At 40.1% G+C, this 16,242-nt stretch overlaps 2 protein-coding genes across 8 annotated transcripts; both read left to right on the forward strand.

The window, feature by feature from the left end:
* The first annotated feature begins 1,409 nt into the window (after nt 1–1,409).
* dohh (deoxyhypusine hydroxylase/monooxygenase) lies at nt 1,410–8,276 on the forward strand. Of its 6 annotated transcripts, none has more exons than XM_005475671.4 (6): nt 1,410–1,549; nt 2,231–2,340; nt 2,908–3,075; nt 4,123–4,199; nt 6,478–6,733; nt 6,991–8,276. In XM_005475671.4, exons 2-6 carry the CDS (start codon nt 2,235–2,237, stop codon nt 7,299–7,301), a joined length of 918 nt encoding a protein of 305 aa, XP_005475728.1. In that variant the 5' UTR covers nt 1,410–1,549; nt 2,231–2,234; the 3' UTR covers nt 7,302–8,276. The 6 variants fall into 6 exon arrangements, with proteins under 6 accessions (XP_005475728.1, XP_003448877.1, XP_005475730.1 ...); XM_003448829.5 differs by having other exon boundaries at nt 2,234–2,340; XM_005475673.4 differs by having other exon boundaries at nt 1,456–1,580; nt 2,234–2,340.
* A 714-nt stretch (nt 8,277–8,990) lies between these two features.
* On the forward strand, nt 8,991–16,230 carry rsph4a (radial spoke head component 4A). Of its 2 annotated transcripts, XM_005475670.3 has the most exons (8): nt 8,992–9,222; nt 10,650–10,890; nt 11,125–11,347; nt 13,801–14,070; nt 14,563–15,012; nt 15,156–15,300; nt 15,602–15,719; nt 15,817–16,230. In XM_005475670.3, the coding sequence occupies exons 3-8, from the start codon at nt 11,150–11,152 to the stop codon at nt 16,046–16,048; spliced, it is 1,413 nt and encodes a 470-aa protein (XP_005475727.1). In that variant the 5' UTR covers nt 8,992–9,222; nt 10,650–10,890; nt 11,125–11,149; the 3' UTR covers nt 16,049–16,230. The 2 variants fall into 2 exon arrangements, with proteins under 2 accessions (XP_003448878.1, XP_005475727.1); XM_003448830.5 differs by lacking the exon at nt 10,650–10,890 and having other exon boundaries at nt 8,991–9,222.
* The last annotated feature ends 12 nt before the right edge of the window (nt 16,231–16,242 follow it).

Consider the following 16,242-nt stretch of genomic DNA (forward strand, 5'->3'; position numbering starts at 1 on the left):
AATATAGGAGGCAAACCTTTTGGACAGATAGACCAAACAAGACACTTATCCAGCTGGATCCAGCACCCAGTCCAATGGGAATGCTGTGCTATCCAGTTGGTCATTTCAAATGACCCACTTGGCAGTGCAGAGCTATCTTTTTGTTTGTTTGTTGTATGATCAGCAAAAGACGGGGTTCAAAAGCATCAGTCAACAGTTTTTCCTAACCATCTAAGGTCCAATGCCCAAATGGCAGAAATTAAAAAAGGGAAAAGAAAAACAGAACACCAGAAAAAATGAACAAACAAAAGGGGTTTATAAAAGCAAGGCTCGATGGGTCAAAGGAGCAAGGATCTACATATACATATTTTGAGCTTAGCAACACAGTGTTTAGCACTATTGTGTCACAGCAAAAAGGTCCTGGGTTCACATCCACAATCTGGCTAGGGCCTTTCTGTGTGGAGTTTGAATATTCTCCTCTGGTTCTCCAGCTTCCCCCCACAGTCCAAAGACATGCAGTTAGTCAGATTACATTAATTGATGATTTTAAGAATTAAAATGGTATTTACCCAGAATAATAATTAGATTAACAGTATCAGAAATTTTGTTGTTCAACCCCAAAAGAAACAATAAGTAAGCATGGAAATGTTGACTATTTTCAGATAAAGTCAACTGTAAATGTCTGACCAAAATAAACTCACATGAGGAGAATTTAAAATAGAAATGATCACCAGTTTCACATTCAGAAGTACAAAAATTACATGAGTCAACCTCAATTTCAAATCGCTTTAATAAGAAATTTAGGAGTGGTATTCAAATGTTCCTTTCAACAACAGATCATTTTATTATTATGATATACTTTATACTTTATTAAAGTATTTCACCTCTCGTTTTACCGCGATGTAAAAATTTAAATCAAGATTGCAAATTGCTAAAATCTGACATATCAGAACATTTACAATCAGACCAGATGCTTTTGAGAAAAATTAATTTTGTTCCTTTAGAGATCACAAGTTCTTTTACAAAAAAAATGAAAAATACAACAACAAAGGCATTTTATCAGCAAACTGACTAATTATAAATTTACTCTATTTTATTTAAATTCCTTGACTATCAGGTGAAATTTTCAAGGAAAATAGCCCCCCAATAACCCCCACTAGAACACTGAGGTGAAGAAGCACTCTTTTTTACTTGAAGGACATCACCTCTCAGTCAGCACAGTAGTAATACACAGTACAACTGTCTGTAAATTGTGCTGCACTTGTATAGCATGAGTTTCTTTTTTATTTTATCTGTCCAACTAAAGAAAAAAGTTACACATAACATTATTTGATTTTTTTTCTATTGCTACCTCCATTCCAAATATTTTAAAGGTGTGTGGTTTATGTTCATAAATAGCCCTGTTTTTTTTGTTTTTTGAGCCACATTTCAGTCTACACTCCATACCAGTTGGTGGCGGCAAAACACAATTTCGTAGTTTTCCAACCACCTGCACAAATAACAAAAAGAAGAAGGACACAACAACTTCCTGCGACTGTCCGTGGATTGTGCTGTGGGGACCGTGACGGAGGTGTGTGAAATACTGTACATACTGAAGCTTGGTACGTTTAGACAACGTTTACACTGGGCGCCGTTGTGTGGTGGCGTTAGTGGATACCGTGTGATGTTGTTGTGAAAGAGTTCAGCCAATGATAGGCGATGGTTTATTTGTGGAAGCCGGTGTGCTCAGCGCGTGCTCCCGACGCAGGCGCAAGACACCGGAATGTAGTGAAGTGACAGCGGTGTTCACCAGGAAGGAGAGAAGCGTGAAAAAGATCAATAATACATCATGTAAAGTACAGAGCTAGCTGCAGGCCGTCGACAGAAACTACATCTAAATACTATACCCTCCGTAGCTGGTTTTAATATTGGCCTGGACTCCAGGTATTTAGTCAAAATCCTCATATGGCTCGGTTATAGTCTATATAAACCAGGGGTTGAGAAGGTAATTTATCCATTTAAATCAGCTGTGATGGATCAAGGACGCATCTAAAACCTGCAGGACACCGGCCCCCGTGGACTGGGATTGGGGACCCCTGATATAAACGTTTTGTTTTCACCTAGCAGTTATAGATTTTTAGTATAAATAAGATAAATTAAGACTTGAATATATATAATTTTCTCCACTAAACTATGAGTGAGGAAAAAAAAGCTTTCACGTTGCTCTAAGTTTACAGGTCCAAGATTCATAAGTGTCTTGCTCTCTTTCCAGCAGCATGGCTACTGTCGAGAAGATTGGATCAATAGGACAGGAGCTGGTGGACCCGAGACAGGACCTGACCAAGCGGTTCAGAGCTTTATTTACCCTGAGGAACCTGGGAGGTAAAACACCAGGACCACATAGTTTTATTTTTTATTTTCAAAAACTGGACAAATGACAAAAGCACTCAGCTAAGTAACAAAATAGCGGCAGTCCATGTGCCCAGTGCTCAAGATTTGCAGTAGTATGTAGGACTCCAACATTGGTTTGTAGGGGTGGGAATCACCCCACACATTCAGTTTCTTCTTCTTCTTTTTTTTTTTTTTCAAATGTAGTTGTGGTTGTTTCTGTCCTTTCAGCATATTTTAGTAGCCCCTATGTTTTCCAACAAAACTCACAGGAAAAAAAGTAATCTTTAAATCTCTAAACTTTGCAATAACGTCTTGCCCTCGCGCTTGCAGCCACCAGTCTTTTCCTCTTCGTATGGTTGGCTTAATCACAGAAAGCAGCACTGTACTGTCTGAAAGACAAGACATTCAGTTGTTTCTTTTTCTCTGAAAGATCTTTTTTTTAATGCAAACTGAAATCACAGCACAGCTGTTGCATATTGTTGCAATATATTTGGTGTGACTGAATGCCGGTAGTGACTTTTGGGTGAACTAATTCAAGCTGTCATCTGTGTGTGTCAGGTGCTGAAGCTATAGAATGGATCAGCAAAGCCTTCGCTGATGAATCAGCCCTGCTGAAGCATGAGTTGGCTTACTGCCTGGGACAGATGCAGGACAAACGGGCCATTCCTACTTTGACTGCTGTTCTCAAAGATAAACAGCAGGAGCCAATGGTTAGGCATGAAGCAGGTAAGCGTGCTTGATGGGGATGAGGAGTCGGTGTACTACCAAACACAAGTATTTTGACACAGTATGTTTTATGTAAGCTCTGTGCTCTGCACAGATGGTGCGTGTCCAGGTGTTCATTTGTTGCTGCACTAAATACAGAAGTTCCCAATTAATCTGCTTTTTGTATTTTTACAACACACATGCAATACAGACACACGTGCACTGTGTAAAATACCTAGAGTAGTAGAAAATGAACTACTCCCTTGTCATCAATTTTTTTTCTTAACGGTCATTTAGGTAAGGTGGTATAATTAAACAATTAAATAATTTAGTTGCTCCTCCACAAATCTTACCTTTGCTAAGTACTTTGTGACAAAAAGCAGTATAAGCAGCTGCTTGTCAAATGAGTCTGAAGCTTTGCCATTTTGGGCTGGTTACAAAGTCTTTTTTTTTTTTTGCACTGCAGCCTTGTGGAGATGGAGTAGTGACATGTAGACCAGTTTCATGTACTGCAGGTTCTGGTTTGAGGGATGCAATCCTCTCCCTAGCTCGCTCTGGTCTCTAGAGCACCACAAGGACCATTGATGCAGACAGTGGAGCTGGAATTCAATCCACTGGAGTACCAATCACGGCATCTGTATGATAGCATGGACTGCCAAAACAACAAAAACCAAAATGAGTAGCCAAATATACTGCCCCCACATTAAGATGCTTTAGTGGTCTTTGTAAGGAGCACTAGGTGCCTTGCGAAAAGGCTACACTTTGCCAGAATTGTCCCTAAAGAAGGTCACATTGAACTGAAAGAAACTGAGAATGTGTATTTGGCATGAGGGACTGTTAGTGAGCTAATATTTAACCACTCTCTTTCTGCTAAACATAAATTTGTGTAGAAAAGTATAAGTTTACATACATGTGTATGCAAACTCACTATACTTTCCTGGCGCAAGCACGATGGAAGCTTTTCAGAAAATATTTTGAGACTTGCAGTTTGCAGGATGCAAAAACAAATGAAAGCTGGAAACAGCGGTGCAGTTTTGAAGTCTGACTGCTATCTCTGTGTGCTTGTAGGGGAAGCTCTGGGGGCAATTGGTGATTCTGCGGTTCTGGACCTACTGAAAGAGTACAGTCAGGATCCTGTCATTGAGGTAAGAGCATATCACAAAATCTGCCTAAAACTTACAACTAGATTTTCATTTTACCTGCTACAGAACAGACCTACAATTTAGGCTTGGACTAATTTAACAGGATATTAATTAATTTTGAAGGTAACTGAAAAACAATTTTGACTGTTGTATTTGAATTGACTGGTTGTTATCATGCCTTTATTGTCACATCACTTCTGAACCGCCATCTTCCAGGCTGCTCTCGATGTTTCCTGCTGCCTTTTAAAGTTTTTCCTAAAAACTTTTACTAAGTTTATTAAATCTTGGGTGGTGCAGAAACTATACCCTCTACTTTGACATCTTCAACTCTATAGTGTCACCACTGCATTCCAACCCATCCCTGAAGCGTGGTTTCCTTGCTAGCCTTTTTAAAATATTATTATTATATTTATTTATTTAGCCTGTTTACTAACTGCTTGCTGCTCTCAGACTATGCATGTGTGTGGACATTGTCTGCTGGTATACTCAGTGTTACAAGATGACAAGATGTTCCAAGACTCCCTCTTGTAAGTTGGGGATCAGCGCTTGTCTTGGTTGGGCAATGCTGCTGCCACTGCCACCTCTATTTCTGCTGCTGTTGCTGCTCCCACTGCTGGATCTGATTGATGACATGCTACTGTGCCCCCTAACTGCTCACCATCTGCCACCACCTTGAGTCTTCTTTTAATTCTGGTGCTTGTTGTTGGCTACTCTATGGTCTGACACATGGCGGTGCCCACATGAAGGACATTAAGACCACAAAGTCTCTGCAATAGTTGTCTGTCTTGGCACTAATGACTTAATATATCGTCAGAGAACCTCAAGTAAGGCTTTATACACCTCGTGGGCAGCCACTGGAAAGCAGTGACCTGCTGTTGTACCCCCTTTTATTTAGTAATGTAAAGTTCAGCTGTTCAGAGTTCAATGGCACATCTGGTTCAAGAACTAATGCATTATTAAAGAAATTCCCTTTGTTGTACTACAACCTGTCATTCCTCAACTGCTCTGAACTTTTTCAAGCGAAATTGCCTTCACCGAAACCACTGGGATTCACATAATCTGTCCACAGGCACTGAACTAACCCTTCACTCTTGTGGGATTTCTGTTCACTCCCACTCTATTACAGAGACAGCTGTTTTCGTTACCATTGCTACTAGGCAAAATTTCACAATACCAGTGTAGCCAGGTCTCTCTTGGAAATGAGATTTTAAATCTCAATGAGATTTTTACCTGAATAAATAAAGGACTAATAAAAAAAAAAAAAAACACTGTTAAGTCATCTAATTTAGGGTAGTGTGTTACTGGAACACACTGGATCTGGTTTTTACTCTTGGTGTATCTATAAACTCCCTGCATATGTCTGATCTGCTGTCTAATCAATTCAATTTAAAACCCCAACAATCATATCACCCCCTATGAGCAAGCACTCTGGCGACAGTGGGAAGGAAAAACTTCCTTGTGGTGGCTGCAGCACAGTGTGCCAGGTTACAAAAATCGAGAGGTGCACAACCAGCAGACACACCACAAAGATTGTGTCACAACAAAAATCAGTGTGAGACATGGTGAGCATAATCGACCCATTAAGGCACAACCCCCACTAGGGTTTAAATACCTGGGACTCTCCACCATTTGCTTTGGCGAGTTCTAAGTGAGTGGTAACAAGATCTTGCTAATTTTCAGAGGGTATACACACCATGTTACGGTCATAAAAACCTGAATGTGAGCAGAGCAGCAGTTTGAAATTGACTGGTTAAAATGCAGTCGTAATAGTCCCCATATACTCATCATCTCATGTTGTTTTATTGTTTGTCAGAAACATTAAATATGTAAGTCAGAGGAACTTTAAGAGACACTAAGCAGAGACAAGATAAATATGACTTCGACTTTTGGAAGAATTCAAGTCTGATATGTCATTTATCATGCTTCATACAGCATACAACTGCTTTATTTAACACAGTCACACACTTGACAGTTAACTCACACCTATGATCTCATAGAGGGCTTTTTTTTTTCCTGCCAGGGGAAGAGCCTGGACCGAACCACTGACTTTCCCAGTATATAATCTCATTTGCCTCAGTATTCCAGTGTTTTAACTTCATAATTGGACATATTTTTATTTATGAACAAATGTCATTTATTATTCTTTGAGGTTTACATTTGGTGATAATTTCAATTACTCTTGATACTTGGAACCACAACTAAAATTGCAGCTTGCACTCTCAATTATTAACACTCAGTTGATACAGAAAATGACATAAAAGCTGACATTCAATCTGTACAGGTTGCAGAGACATGTCAATTGGCTGTTCAACGGCTAGAATGGCTTCAGAGTGGAGGAGAGAAAACGTTGCAGGACGGACACACAGATAAAAACCCCTACTGCTCTGTAGACCCAGCCCCTCCAGCGGCAAGGAAGAGCGTGCCAGAGCTGCGCTCCGCACTGTTGGATGAAAGCCTGCCACTTTTTGACCGCTACCGTGCCATGTTTGCCCTGCGTAACCTTGGCACTGAGGAGGCTGTGTTGGCACTAGGAGATGGTAAGGTCCAACTTCATGGTAAACAATTATGTGAACATTTATTTCACTCAGCAGTCATCGTTAATCTCATAATACTACATGCAAACCATGGTTCTAGATCACTCTCAAGGAACTTGAAGATGTCGTTACTGAGCACCTAATAAAATATATGCATATATGAAAGTCAGTAACTGTAAATCCTTGTGAAGTATAAAAATAAGTATGTAGAACTACGCAGGTGGAAAGTAATATGTGCATCCTATTCTGTTTGCCTCCAGGCCTGCAATGCTCCAGTGCTCTGTTCCGTCATGAGATTGGCTATGTTCTGGGGCAGATGCAGCATCCAGCAGCAGTCCCAGCCCTCCGTGCAGCTTTGGAGCGTTCCAACGAGAACCCCATGGTCCGGCACGAGGCAGCGGAGGCTTTAGGTTCTATTGGCAAAGACGAGTGTCTGGCCGTGCTGCAGCGTTACCGTGAAGACCAAGAACGTGTTGTCAAGGAAAGCTGTGAGGTTGCACTTGACATGTTGGAGTATGAAAACAGTGGACAGTTCCAGTATGCAGATGGATTGGTCAGGTTACAGGGTTAATTATTTAGGTCAGTACTGAGGTCACCTTGTGTTTAAACGTAATTAAACACAATTTCTTGTTAACAGTAATATTTTCTGTACTTCAGTATAGCTAAGTTGAAAACCAAATATATTTAAAAAATAAAGGGTGGAACATGGATAATATAGGGTCATCCACCCTAATACCCTGTGCCTTTGACCAGCTGCTGCTCTTGCCCCATCATTCAGCTGCTCCTTCAAATCATCCCCAAGTACAAATATGGAGGAGAAGCTGCCCAGCCAACAGCAACCTTGGGAAATGTGCACAGAAGCAATGGATTGAGTAACGAAGGACTGCTCTAACAACCAGCCAGCCTCTGTTGTATGGCACCAGAAGCAGACTGGTGATCAGGAGATGAATGAGTGTGGTTTGTTGGGTCCTAAATTTTAAAGCCAAAGTAATCAACTCTATCCAGCTTGCATATTAAGTTGTTTTTTGTTTTTTTTTTTATGTCCAACTAAAAATCAACCCACTCAAAAAGATCATCTGGAAAAGAGCAGAGTTAGTTTATTGAATGGAGTCATATAAACGATAAAATGGACTGTCACAACCAACAGATCAGCAGGACAACACAAAGCAGTGCAACCCCAGAATATAGAGCCTTCCGCATATTCACGTGGAAAAGACAAAACGACACAGAAGAGAAGGAAAAACAAGAAAATGGGGCAGAAAAGAGTGGCAAAGAGAGAGCGAACCCTCCTGGACCCTCTGTTTTATTGAGTAAGGACCCTCTGCTCAATCTGAATTCATCCTGCGTTGTGGCTGTACAGTTTGATGCAAAGTCCTCATTCTAAACTGTCTGCTACAAGCAGTCCTGTGAGGTAGACCTTGATTTGTCATGCTTCTCTTGGTACTTTGCTCCTAAATTACCATGGAGCACAGCTTGCAGTTTAAATGTAAATTTTTTTTGTTATTTACAGTCAACTGTATAAAATTAAAATGATCTTACATACTAATGTCTCTCCTGAGTTTCACTAAGTCTTTCTTCCCTCAAGTCCTGCAACTCAAATTCTCATAACTGCTTGTGGTTTTGCACATCAGATAATTAAAGCTTTATATGTAAGCATCAGTAAGGAAGCAATAAAGTACAGACTTACCAGTATCACCAAATCTGGATTACTATTTACAGGGATTCAGGGGTTACCAAGTTCATGCCAAATAAAGAATCCTTATTAACACGCCTGTCAGTGTAGTCCAGAGTAGGTCCATAAAGACATGGATGAGTGAGTCAAATTTGTCCAAACTGTAGAGATTTAAAGTGGATTATATAGACTAGGTGTCTTAAAATAGACCACATACTTGCAGTAAAACAGCCATGTAGGCTTTAAAAAATAAAAATACAACTCAAAATATTTTATACATAAAATAGATAATATAATGTATATATGAAATGCTTATGTTTTATATTCAATCGGTCACATTTGTTTTTGATTTTTATCTAAATATTTAAAATGTACCTATTGAACTTTCAGGGTTTTTTTATTCTTTATAATAATTCTTAATAATTAAACAATAAGAAAAAGAAGTCCGATGTCTTGTATTCATTATGACGGTATTGTTGTGATTTTCCAAACACATCCTGGTATCGGATAGCAAAGGAAAGCAGTGGTGTCGCACATCAATGACCGCCAGGGTGCATCCGCGAGCCTAGCAACCAGAGCCCTCTGTTAGCGAGCGCTACGTTTCAGTAACCATAGCAACCCTTGGAGTTTCTATACGGCGGTACATTGAGAAAGCCGTAAGACAAAAATTTTGGAAGTCTTTTCCACGCTTGTATAACCCGTTACTCTGTCCATACCTCAGACGTAGTTGACGAACGATGGACGGAAAAGAGAGAGTGCAGTCAGCTGCCGCGTTCAAGTCTTATATGTTGAAAAACAGCACGAAAAGCAACCTGAACCTGTAAGTTACCTTTTTATAGTACTAGTTAGTATCTGATGCTCTCATGACCTACTTGTCTGTTTGTTAATTAATTTCATTTAGAAAAAAAAAATGCTATACAAAGTAAAGCTAATACAACATTGCTTCACCGGTTGTGATTCAGTTACATATCAAAAGGGGTGGGAAAAAGTGCACACTTATTTAATCCCACCCCTTTGCAATAAATTATCGATCAATATTTAATCAGCTTCCTTACTGATGTAATATAAGAACATATTTATAATATAATATGATATATACACCACATCGTATCATTATGTTTTGTGATTCCATAGCTTTGCCTCCACATTACAAGACCAGTGCCTCCAGTTTTGAAAAGTTAGCTGTACAATGCAATAAGCATGAATAACCTTTCCTAAAAAGAGACATTCACTTAATTTCAACATTCTCCCTTTCTTTATAACTCCTTTGCTTAATTCGATGTTATTTGATCTGTGATCCAAATGTAATTAATAACACATCAGCAAAAATGTTCGAAACATGTTAAAGCTGTATTGGCACCAGGGCATTATCAGGCTATGGATAAGATTTTGTAATGCTATCCGTAGCTGTATAACCCCTAGATCTAGTTCATTCTGATTTCACTGAGTTTCATTCCCTTTCGTGACCTGTTTGACTTGGTCTCTGTGTATCCTCCCCAGCAATCCCCTGTGTGTAGTATGTTATGTCTGGTTGCGAAAGTTTTTGTCTCTGTCTTGTCTGCATGTCTCTCTCCCTCTTTCCCTGTCATTCTCTCTCTTGCTCGCTCTCTGTCTTCACTTTCTTCGTGTTTGTCTTCCTAGTCTTGTCTCTGTGTCGTCTCCCTGCATTCCCTTTATTTAGTCAGTCTTGTCTCTGTTTGTTTCCCCTGTCTTCCTGTGTCTGGCCTCTTGTCTGTTTGCTGCTTTATTTTGATAGTCTCCGGTGTCATGTGTATCATATTCAGTGTTGCTTTCCTTGTCTCTACAGCAAAGAACATTACTAATGAATACTGGTTTTACAGAACCTTAAACACACTTTTATAAGTTAATATAGATCTTAATCATCAATTTGTAATGCCGTTATACAATAACGTTCTGCATTCTTCAGTTTCTCCTCCCCTTTCATAAAGGATGGTCCAGTATGCTATGCAGAGGACGCAAGCATTAAAGCACTGAAGCTTCTTTCCTTAGTATTTGAAGAATACTATTATGTCCTCCATGCAGATACTTCCATATCACGTCTGTTAGTTAGGAACCTTCCTAAGCAAAATCGACTATTCGAACGCACATTGTGTTTCTGTATGGGTGTGTGTTAGTTCCTGTATTATTTCTTTATTTCCTGTCTCGTTAATTGCAATTTGTTTGCAGCTATCTTTCCTGATGTTTACCACCTCCCTAATTACTTACTGTGTGTATATATTTTCTCAGTTTTCCATCATCTGATGATCTCTGATGATCCCTCGGGATAAAACCCCCATAGATGGTGGTCTCATTAGTAGATGTATGCTCACGGCATCCTGAGCCACAGCCACTGGAACTGGTGTCTGTGACTTATTCAGTGACACAAGAGCTTCTTTTTCACACTAATTAAAGGTCCTGGCTACATTTTTGCATGTTAACTAGTGTTGTGCTGCCCGTATGAGTTGCCAGGGGAAATGCACCTTTAGAGGTGAGAACTTCAAAACTGTTGCAAGATCAAATTTTGCAACATTTAAAGATGCAGTACAAAAAAAAGGCAGTTTAGATGAAATAATGCAGCAATACAACAGAATAATCTCATGACAAACCTTTGAAAATAATGTCTTGTGGAACCATATGGTATCTGTGTATTAATATGTGTGCTAATATGTACAACTAAGATTTCTAGGTTGATATGTACTAAACTGTGTAACTGATGTTCTAGTTATGACCACCTCACTCGCTTGTTGATGAAGTTGATGGATGAGCAGCCACATAATGCAGTGGATGTGATAGAGGATATGAGCAGTGATGTAAAACGGGGTTTGTTAGAAGAGATGCAGAGCACTCTGCAAGATCTTCCAGAGACTACAGCTGATGCGGAGCTGGCTGAGCAACAGCGCCTGCTCTTTACTCGCCCAAAAGATGTGGATCATGAGGAGGAACTGGTATTGACCACACACACCTACACTGTCTGTTCTACAACTTTTATATACAGCAATCTGTCCCTTTGTTAAATGCTAAGGTGATGGATATGAGATTAGGTTGTGGATCAGTTCAATTCAGTTTTATTTATATAGTGTCAAATCACAACAACAGTTGCCTCAAGGCGCTTTATATTGTAAGGTAGATCCTACAGCAATACAGAGAAAAAAGAGAAAACCCCAACAATCATATGACCTCCTATGAATAAGTGCCTTGGCGGCAGTGAGAAGGAAAATCTCAGTTTTAACAGGAAGAAACCTTGAGCAGAAACAGGCTCAGGAAGGGATGGCCATCTGTCATGACTGGTGTTGGATGAGGTGAGGAAGACGGAATCAAAGACATGCTGTGGAAGAGAGCCAGAGATTATTAATAACTAATAATTAAATGCAGAGTGCTGTATAAACACATATTGAGTGAAAAAGGTGACCAAAGAAGACTAACACTAAGGGAGGATTGTGATCACCTGATCCAGCCCTAACTATATACTTTATCAAAATGGAGAGTAGAGAAGAAGTCAGGCAAATATATATGGCTGTGTCTGCCTGAAGTGGAATGTTTGGAAGAGTAAAGTCTAACCTTTATCCACCCACCCATTTAAAGCAATACAACTGTTTGTAAACCTATCAACTTACCTTTAGATGACAAGATGTTCACCTGTGGGTGTTCACAACATATGTTTAGGGTAAAATAATCACTGATTTGCAGATTAAGAATATGTCCAAATGATCAGGTCAACACTGATTTCTATTAGCTTTCTATAATACGTATGGCCTTCATGTTTGGTGCTGTTTATGTGGGTTGTGAAAGCAGATATTCCAGTGTGTGGTTGTACTAAATTTCAGTATTAGTGGCTACTATTGCACCTCCTAAACACATACTACTGTACCAACTATAGTACTACCGTATGTTACACAGATATAACTGCAGGGAGACAGACAAAAGCAGCAAGTGTGCTGAATTACATTATATGTGAGTGCACACTACACTGTGATAGCATTGGTGTCAGGTCTGGTGACTTATTGCATGCTGTTGTTCTGCTTGAACTTATCTGAGGTGAATTTCACACATGGTAGTAGTCCAGTCCAGTGGTGTAAGCTTGTTTGACACCCTTATCCACCTCCTACAGCTACACAAGCCCAGGGTCCTTCTCCATCTGCTTGCCATGGGTAAGCAGCTCTTCTGGGTATGGTTCCACCTATTCTTAATCCAGGCTTTGTCAGAACGACTGCATGAGGCCCGTCAGTCATATTCCCATCAATGAATTGCCCACACTGTGATTGAACTTCACCAGGGAGGTGTGTTTGCCCTGCTCCATTTCAGGTTTTTTCCTCACCATCAGAAGTTCTTGGTACAGGTTGGACTGTAGAAAACGTGAATAACTGTCACTTTTCATCAGCTTTTAGATGTGGTCCTATCCTATGCTTCTTCATAGCTGTGATGTCCAGGGTCATTCAGGTTTTGACTGGTGCATTTGTAGCTGTGGGAGTCCAGGTTGATAGAGCTGGCCACTCCATCTGCCCAGATGCCCTGCGGCCTCTGTGCAACTTCCTGTTGAGCCCCCTTCTTTAACCCCTGTACAACCAGCCAGCACCTGAGCTTTTCTGGGCTAAATTCTGATTCTAGAAACTTGTCCTGCTGGATATTTTAAGGCCTCCTCCAGGGAGAAGCCCCACTTCACCCTCTTCTTACTGGGCTCCTTACTAGCCTCCAAATCCCAGAAAGTAGAGTCATCGCTGGTCCAGGGGTTGGATGGTTCTGGTGATGTCAAATGGGTCATACTCCAAGTACTGCTCAGTGTATGACAGAAGACAGAGGAAAGAAGAGAACGAGGCATTAGTTTGTCATATTTTTAGAGACAACAGTGACATGCTGACCATTAGAGATTGTTAATGAAAAAATTAATAGTGAGCTACATCGTTTTCTGCAATAAATCCTCAGGTTGTATGAAGGTGAGAAGAAAATACATTTTCTCTCTATAGCAGCAATATCCTTCCAACCCTGCAGTACATAAAGTTCATTATATGTAGTTATAACTTTTTAATTTACATTTTACAATACACGAGAATGTGAGCTATATATGTAAAAATAAAAAACATACATATAAAAAAATGCAGATACTTCATTCACTTGTTTTTGACGCTTCAATGAGTTCTTTTGCAAATGTTTGTAAAGGCAGCCTGCTTCATTAGGTGATTGATTTTATACACCTCTGTCAATGGGATTGAAGAGTGTGGATTTTAACTTACACGCTGTTTTTGTGTACATATTTCCAGCTCTTATGGTGAAAATGAGGATTTATTGCCATTAAACCTAAAAATTCATCAGTAAAGTGTCATCCTTAACTGGGGGGAAGCGGCTGCTTCAGTATATAAAACTGAATTTGTATTGTGTAACACAGCTTATTGGTCTTTTTTAGGTGGAAACACCTCTTCCTAATGTGAGTGAGTTAAGCTTCTACCTGGAGCAAGCTGGAGTGGGTTTGGGCAGAGATGAGATGCAGAGAATTTTTCTTGCTCTCAAGCAGCTTGTTGAGTCACAGCCGCTGTTGCACTGCCGACTATGGGGCAAGATTTTGGGAACAGAGAACAGCTATATTGTTGCTGAAGCTGTTGTTGAAGGGGACGACCATAGCGTCAATGAACCAGCTGAAGAAGAGGAGCGAGAGGTTGATACTCAGGAGAATGAGGTGAGGAAGTAAAAAGTGTGATATTAAAAATGAATTGGACCTGCTTGTAATAAAGAGTAGTAAAAAGAAACACATTCCTACTTTTTACACTGTTACACTCCTCTGCCTTTGCATGTCATCTGCTCCATCGCAACATAAACTTCATTTACTTTTGATACCAGGTACTTTACTGTTTTTTTCCACAACAAAGTACCTCCTCAATACTGGGGAGCTCTATCACGATAACAGTACTAGACGACAGTGAATCATATTAACACAGCACTCTGTGTTATTATGATATACAATATATACTATATACTGTAATATCACAAACAATACAATGATAAAAAAAAAATGGTACAAACAAAAAAATACAAAAACAGTTGTAAAAATGAAGTTATGGAGCTGAGAGAAAGGGTAGGAGCTACTTCCCCACCCTATTTTTTCACAAAGTATTGAAGTAAAATTAATTGGTGAATTATTAATTTAGTCAAAATGTGCTTTTATTTTCAGATAGATCAACTTCCTCAGTCGACCTATAAACCCCCATCAGTTGTGCCAAAGGAAGCCACAGGAACAGGTGCTAATAAGTTTGTTTACTACGTGTGCAATGAGCCTGGTCTCCCTTGGGTAAAGTTACCTTCAGTCAGTCCTGCACAGGTCACTGCTGCTCGACAGATCCGCAAATTTTTCACTGGGAAGCTGGACACCCCAATTGTGAGCTACCCACCTTTTCCTGGGAATGAAGCTAACTATTTACGAGCACAGATTGCCCGAATCTCTGCTGGCACACAGGTAAGCCCTCAAGGCTTCTACCAGGTTCTAGAGGAAGAAGGTGATGAGGAAGATGAAGTATCCCAGAGCAACTATGAACCAAATCCAGACTTTGAGGGTATTCCAGCTGCTGAAATGGCTGAGTCTTTGTCTAACTGGGTGCATCATGTTCAACACATCTTGCTGCAGGTAAGAGTCTGATCAGACAAGGTTCATGGGCATTCTTTCAGCTTATGAGTGTGTCTGGATTTGTCCATCCATCTTCTTCAGGGTCGCAGTGAGGCTGGAGCCTCTATCGCCTTTATATAATGTGTAAAAAAAATTGATTTTAGGGTCGCTGTACATGGGTGAACTTGGCAGTAAAACCAGGAGATGAATCTAATGAGGAGGGAGAAGCTGATGAGAAGGAAGAAGAGCCTGATGAGCCAGAGCCAGAGGTTGGACCCCCTATGTTTACGCCCATCTCCCAAGATGCAGGTCAGTCTTTGACTTTGGACACTTTTCAGCCAAACCACTAGTTTAGTTTCTCACACTGATGAGAAGGTCATAATGTTGCCCAAAATTTCAATCAGCATACATATAATCAGCAAATATGAAGGCATGCCGGCTCGGACGTCGCCCGGATCAACAAGGTCCGCGTCAGGTGTTGAGGAACCAGGGCACCCTGACGACAAGTGGGCTACTGGAACAAGAAGGCATATATATACATGTATATATATATATATATATATGTATATATATATTTATTTATTTATTTATTGAGTCTATTTTTTCTCAGAAATGTTCAACACTCCTCCCTGGAGCCTTAGTTTGTCCTCCACACTAACATCTCAGCATGCAGTAGCAGTGCTGCGTTCTAACCTCTGGCCAGGCGCATATGCGTATGCCTGTGGAAAGTAAGTGAGAAAATCAGAGTGCCTTTGTTTGTACATATGATATCATATTGTCCTGAAGGTGCAATTACAAAGTACCATGTGCTGTCTCTTAATACAGGAAGTTTGACAACATATATATTGGATGGGGTTTAAAGTATACTGGAGGAGGGTATACTCCACCTGTGCTCCCACTGCCACAGAAAGAATATCCTAGTGTACCCGAAATCACAGAGGCCTTGGACCCATCATTGGAGGAGGAACAGGCCCTGAAAGAAGCTTTAGAGGAGCAACAGGCTGTCCGAGAGGAAATGGAGGCGACAGATGAAGAGGAGGAAGAAGAGGATGACTGAGTAAAAAGTTGACATTAAATTAAAAAGAAAGAAGATATGCATGCCAGTGTCAAATAATTAGTTTACTCATGGACCTTTAATGTAGTTTAGGAGAATGCATTTTAATATTTAGAGGGCAGATGTGAAGTGAGATGTTGTGGAAAAGTTCATTGACTCTTTAATAAATGTAATAAATGGTATTATTTTTGATTTGA

The sequence above is a fragment of the Oreochromis niloticus genome, linkage group LG17 (assembly GCF_001858045.2).
Source record: "Oreochromis niloticus isolate F11D_XX linkage group LG17, O_niloticus_UMD_NMBU, whole genome shotgun sequence".
In the NCBI taxonomy this organism is placed as follows: domain Eukaryota; kingdom Metazoa; phylum Chordata; class Actinopteri; order Cichliformes; family Cichlidae; genus Oreochromis; species Oreochromis niloticus.

Coding starts and splice junctions, on each gene's coding strand:
- rsph4a (XM_003448830.5), top strand. CDS start 9,140: ATGGACGGAAAAGAGAGAGTGCAGTCAGCTGCCGCGTTCAAGTCTTAT. Junction 11,348..13,800: donor TGGATCATGAGGAGGAACTG/GTATTGACCACA, acceptor GGTCTTTTTTAG/GTGGAAACACCTCTTCCTAA. Junction 15,720..15,816: donor TATGCGTATGCCTGTGGAAA/GTAAGTGAGAAA, acceptor CTCTTAATACAG/GAAGTTTGACAACATATATA.
- dohh (XM_005475671.4), top strand. CDS start 2,235: ATGGCTACTGTCGAGAAGATTGGATCAATAGGACAGGAGCTGGTGGAC. Junction 2,341..2,907: donor TACCCTGAGGAACCTGGGAG/GTAAAACACCAG, acceptor TGTGTGTGTCAG/GTGCTGAAGCTATAGAATGG. Junction 4,200..6,477: donor GTCAGGATCCTGTCATTGAG/GTAAGAGCATAT, acceptor CAATCTGTACAG/GTTGCAGAGACATGTCAATT.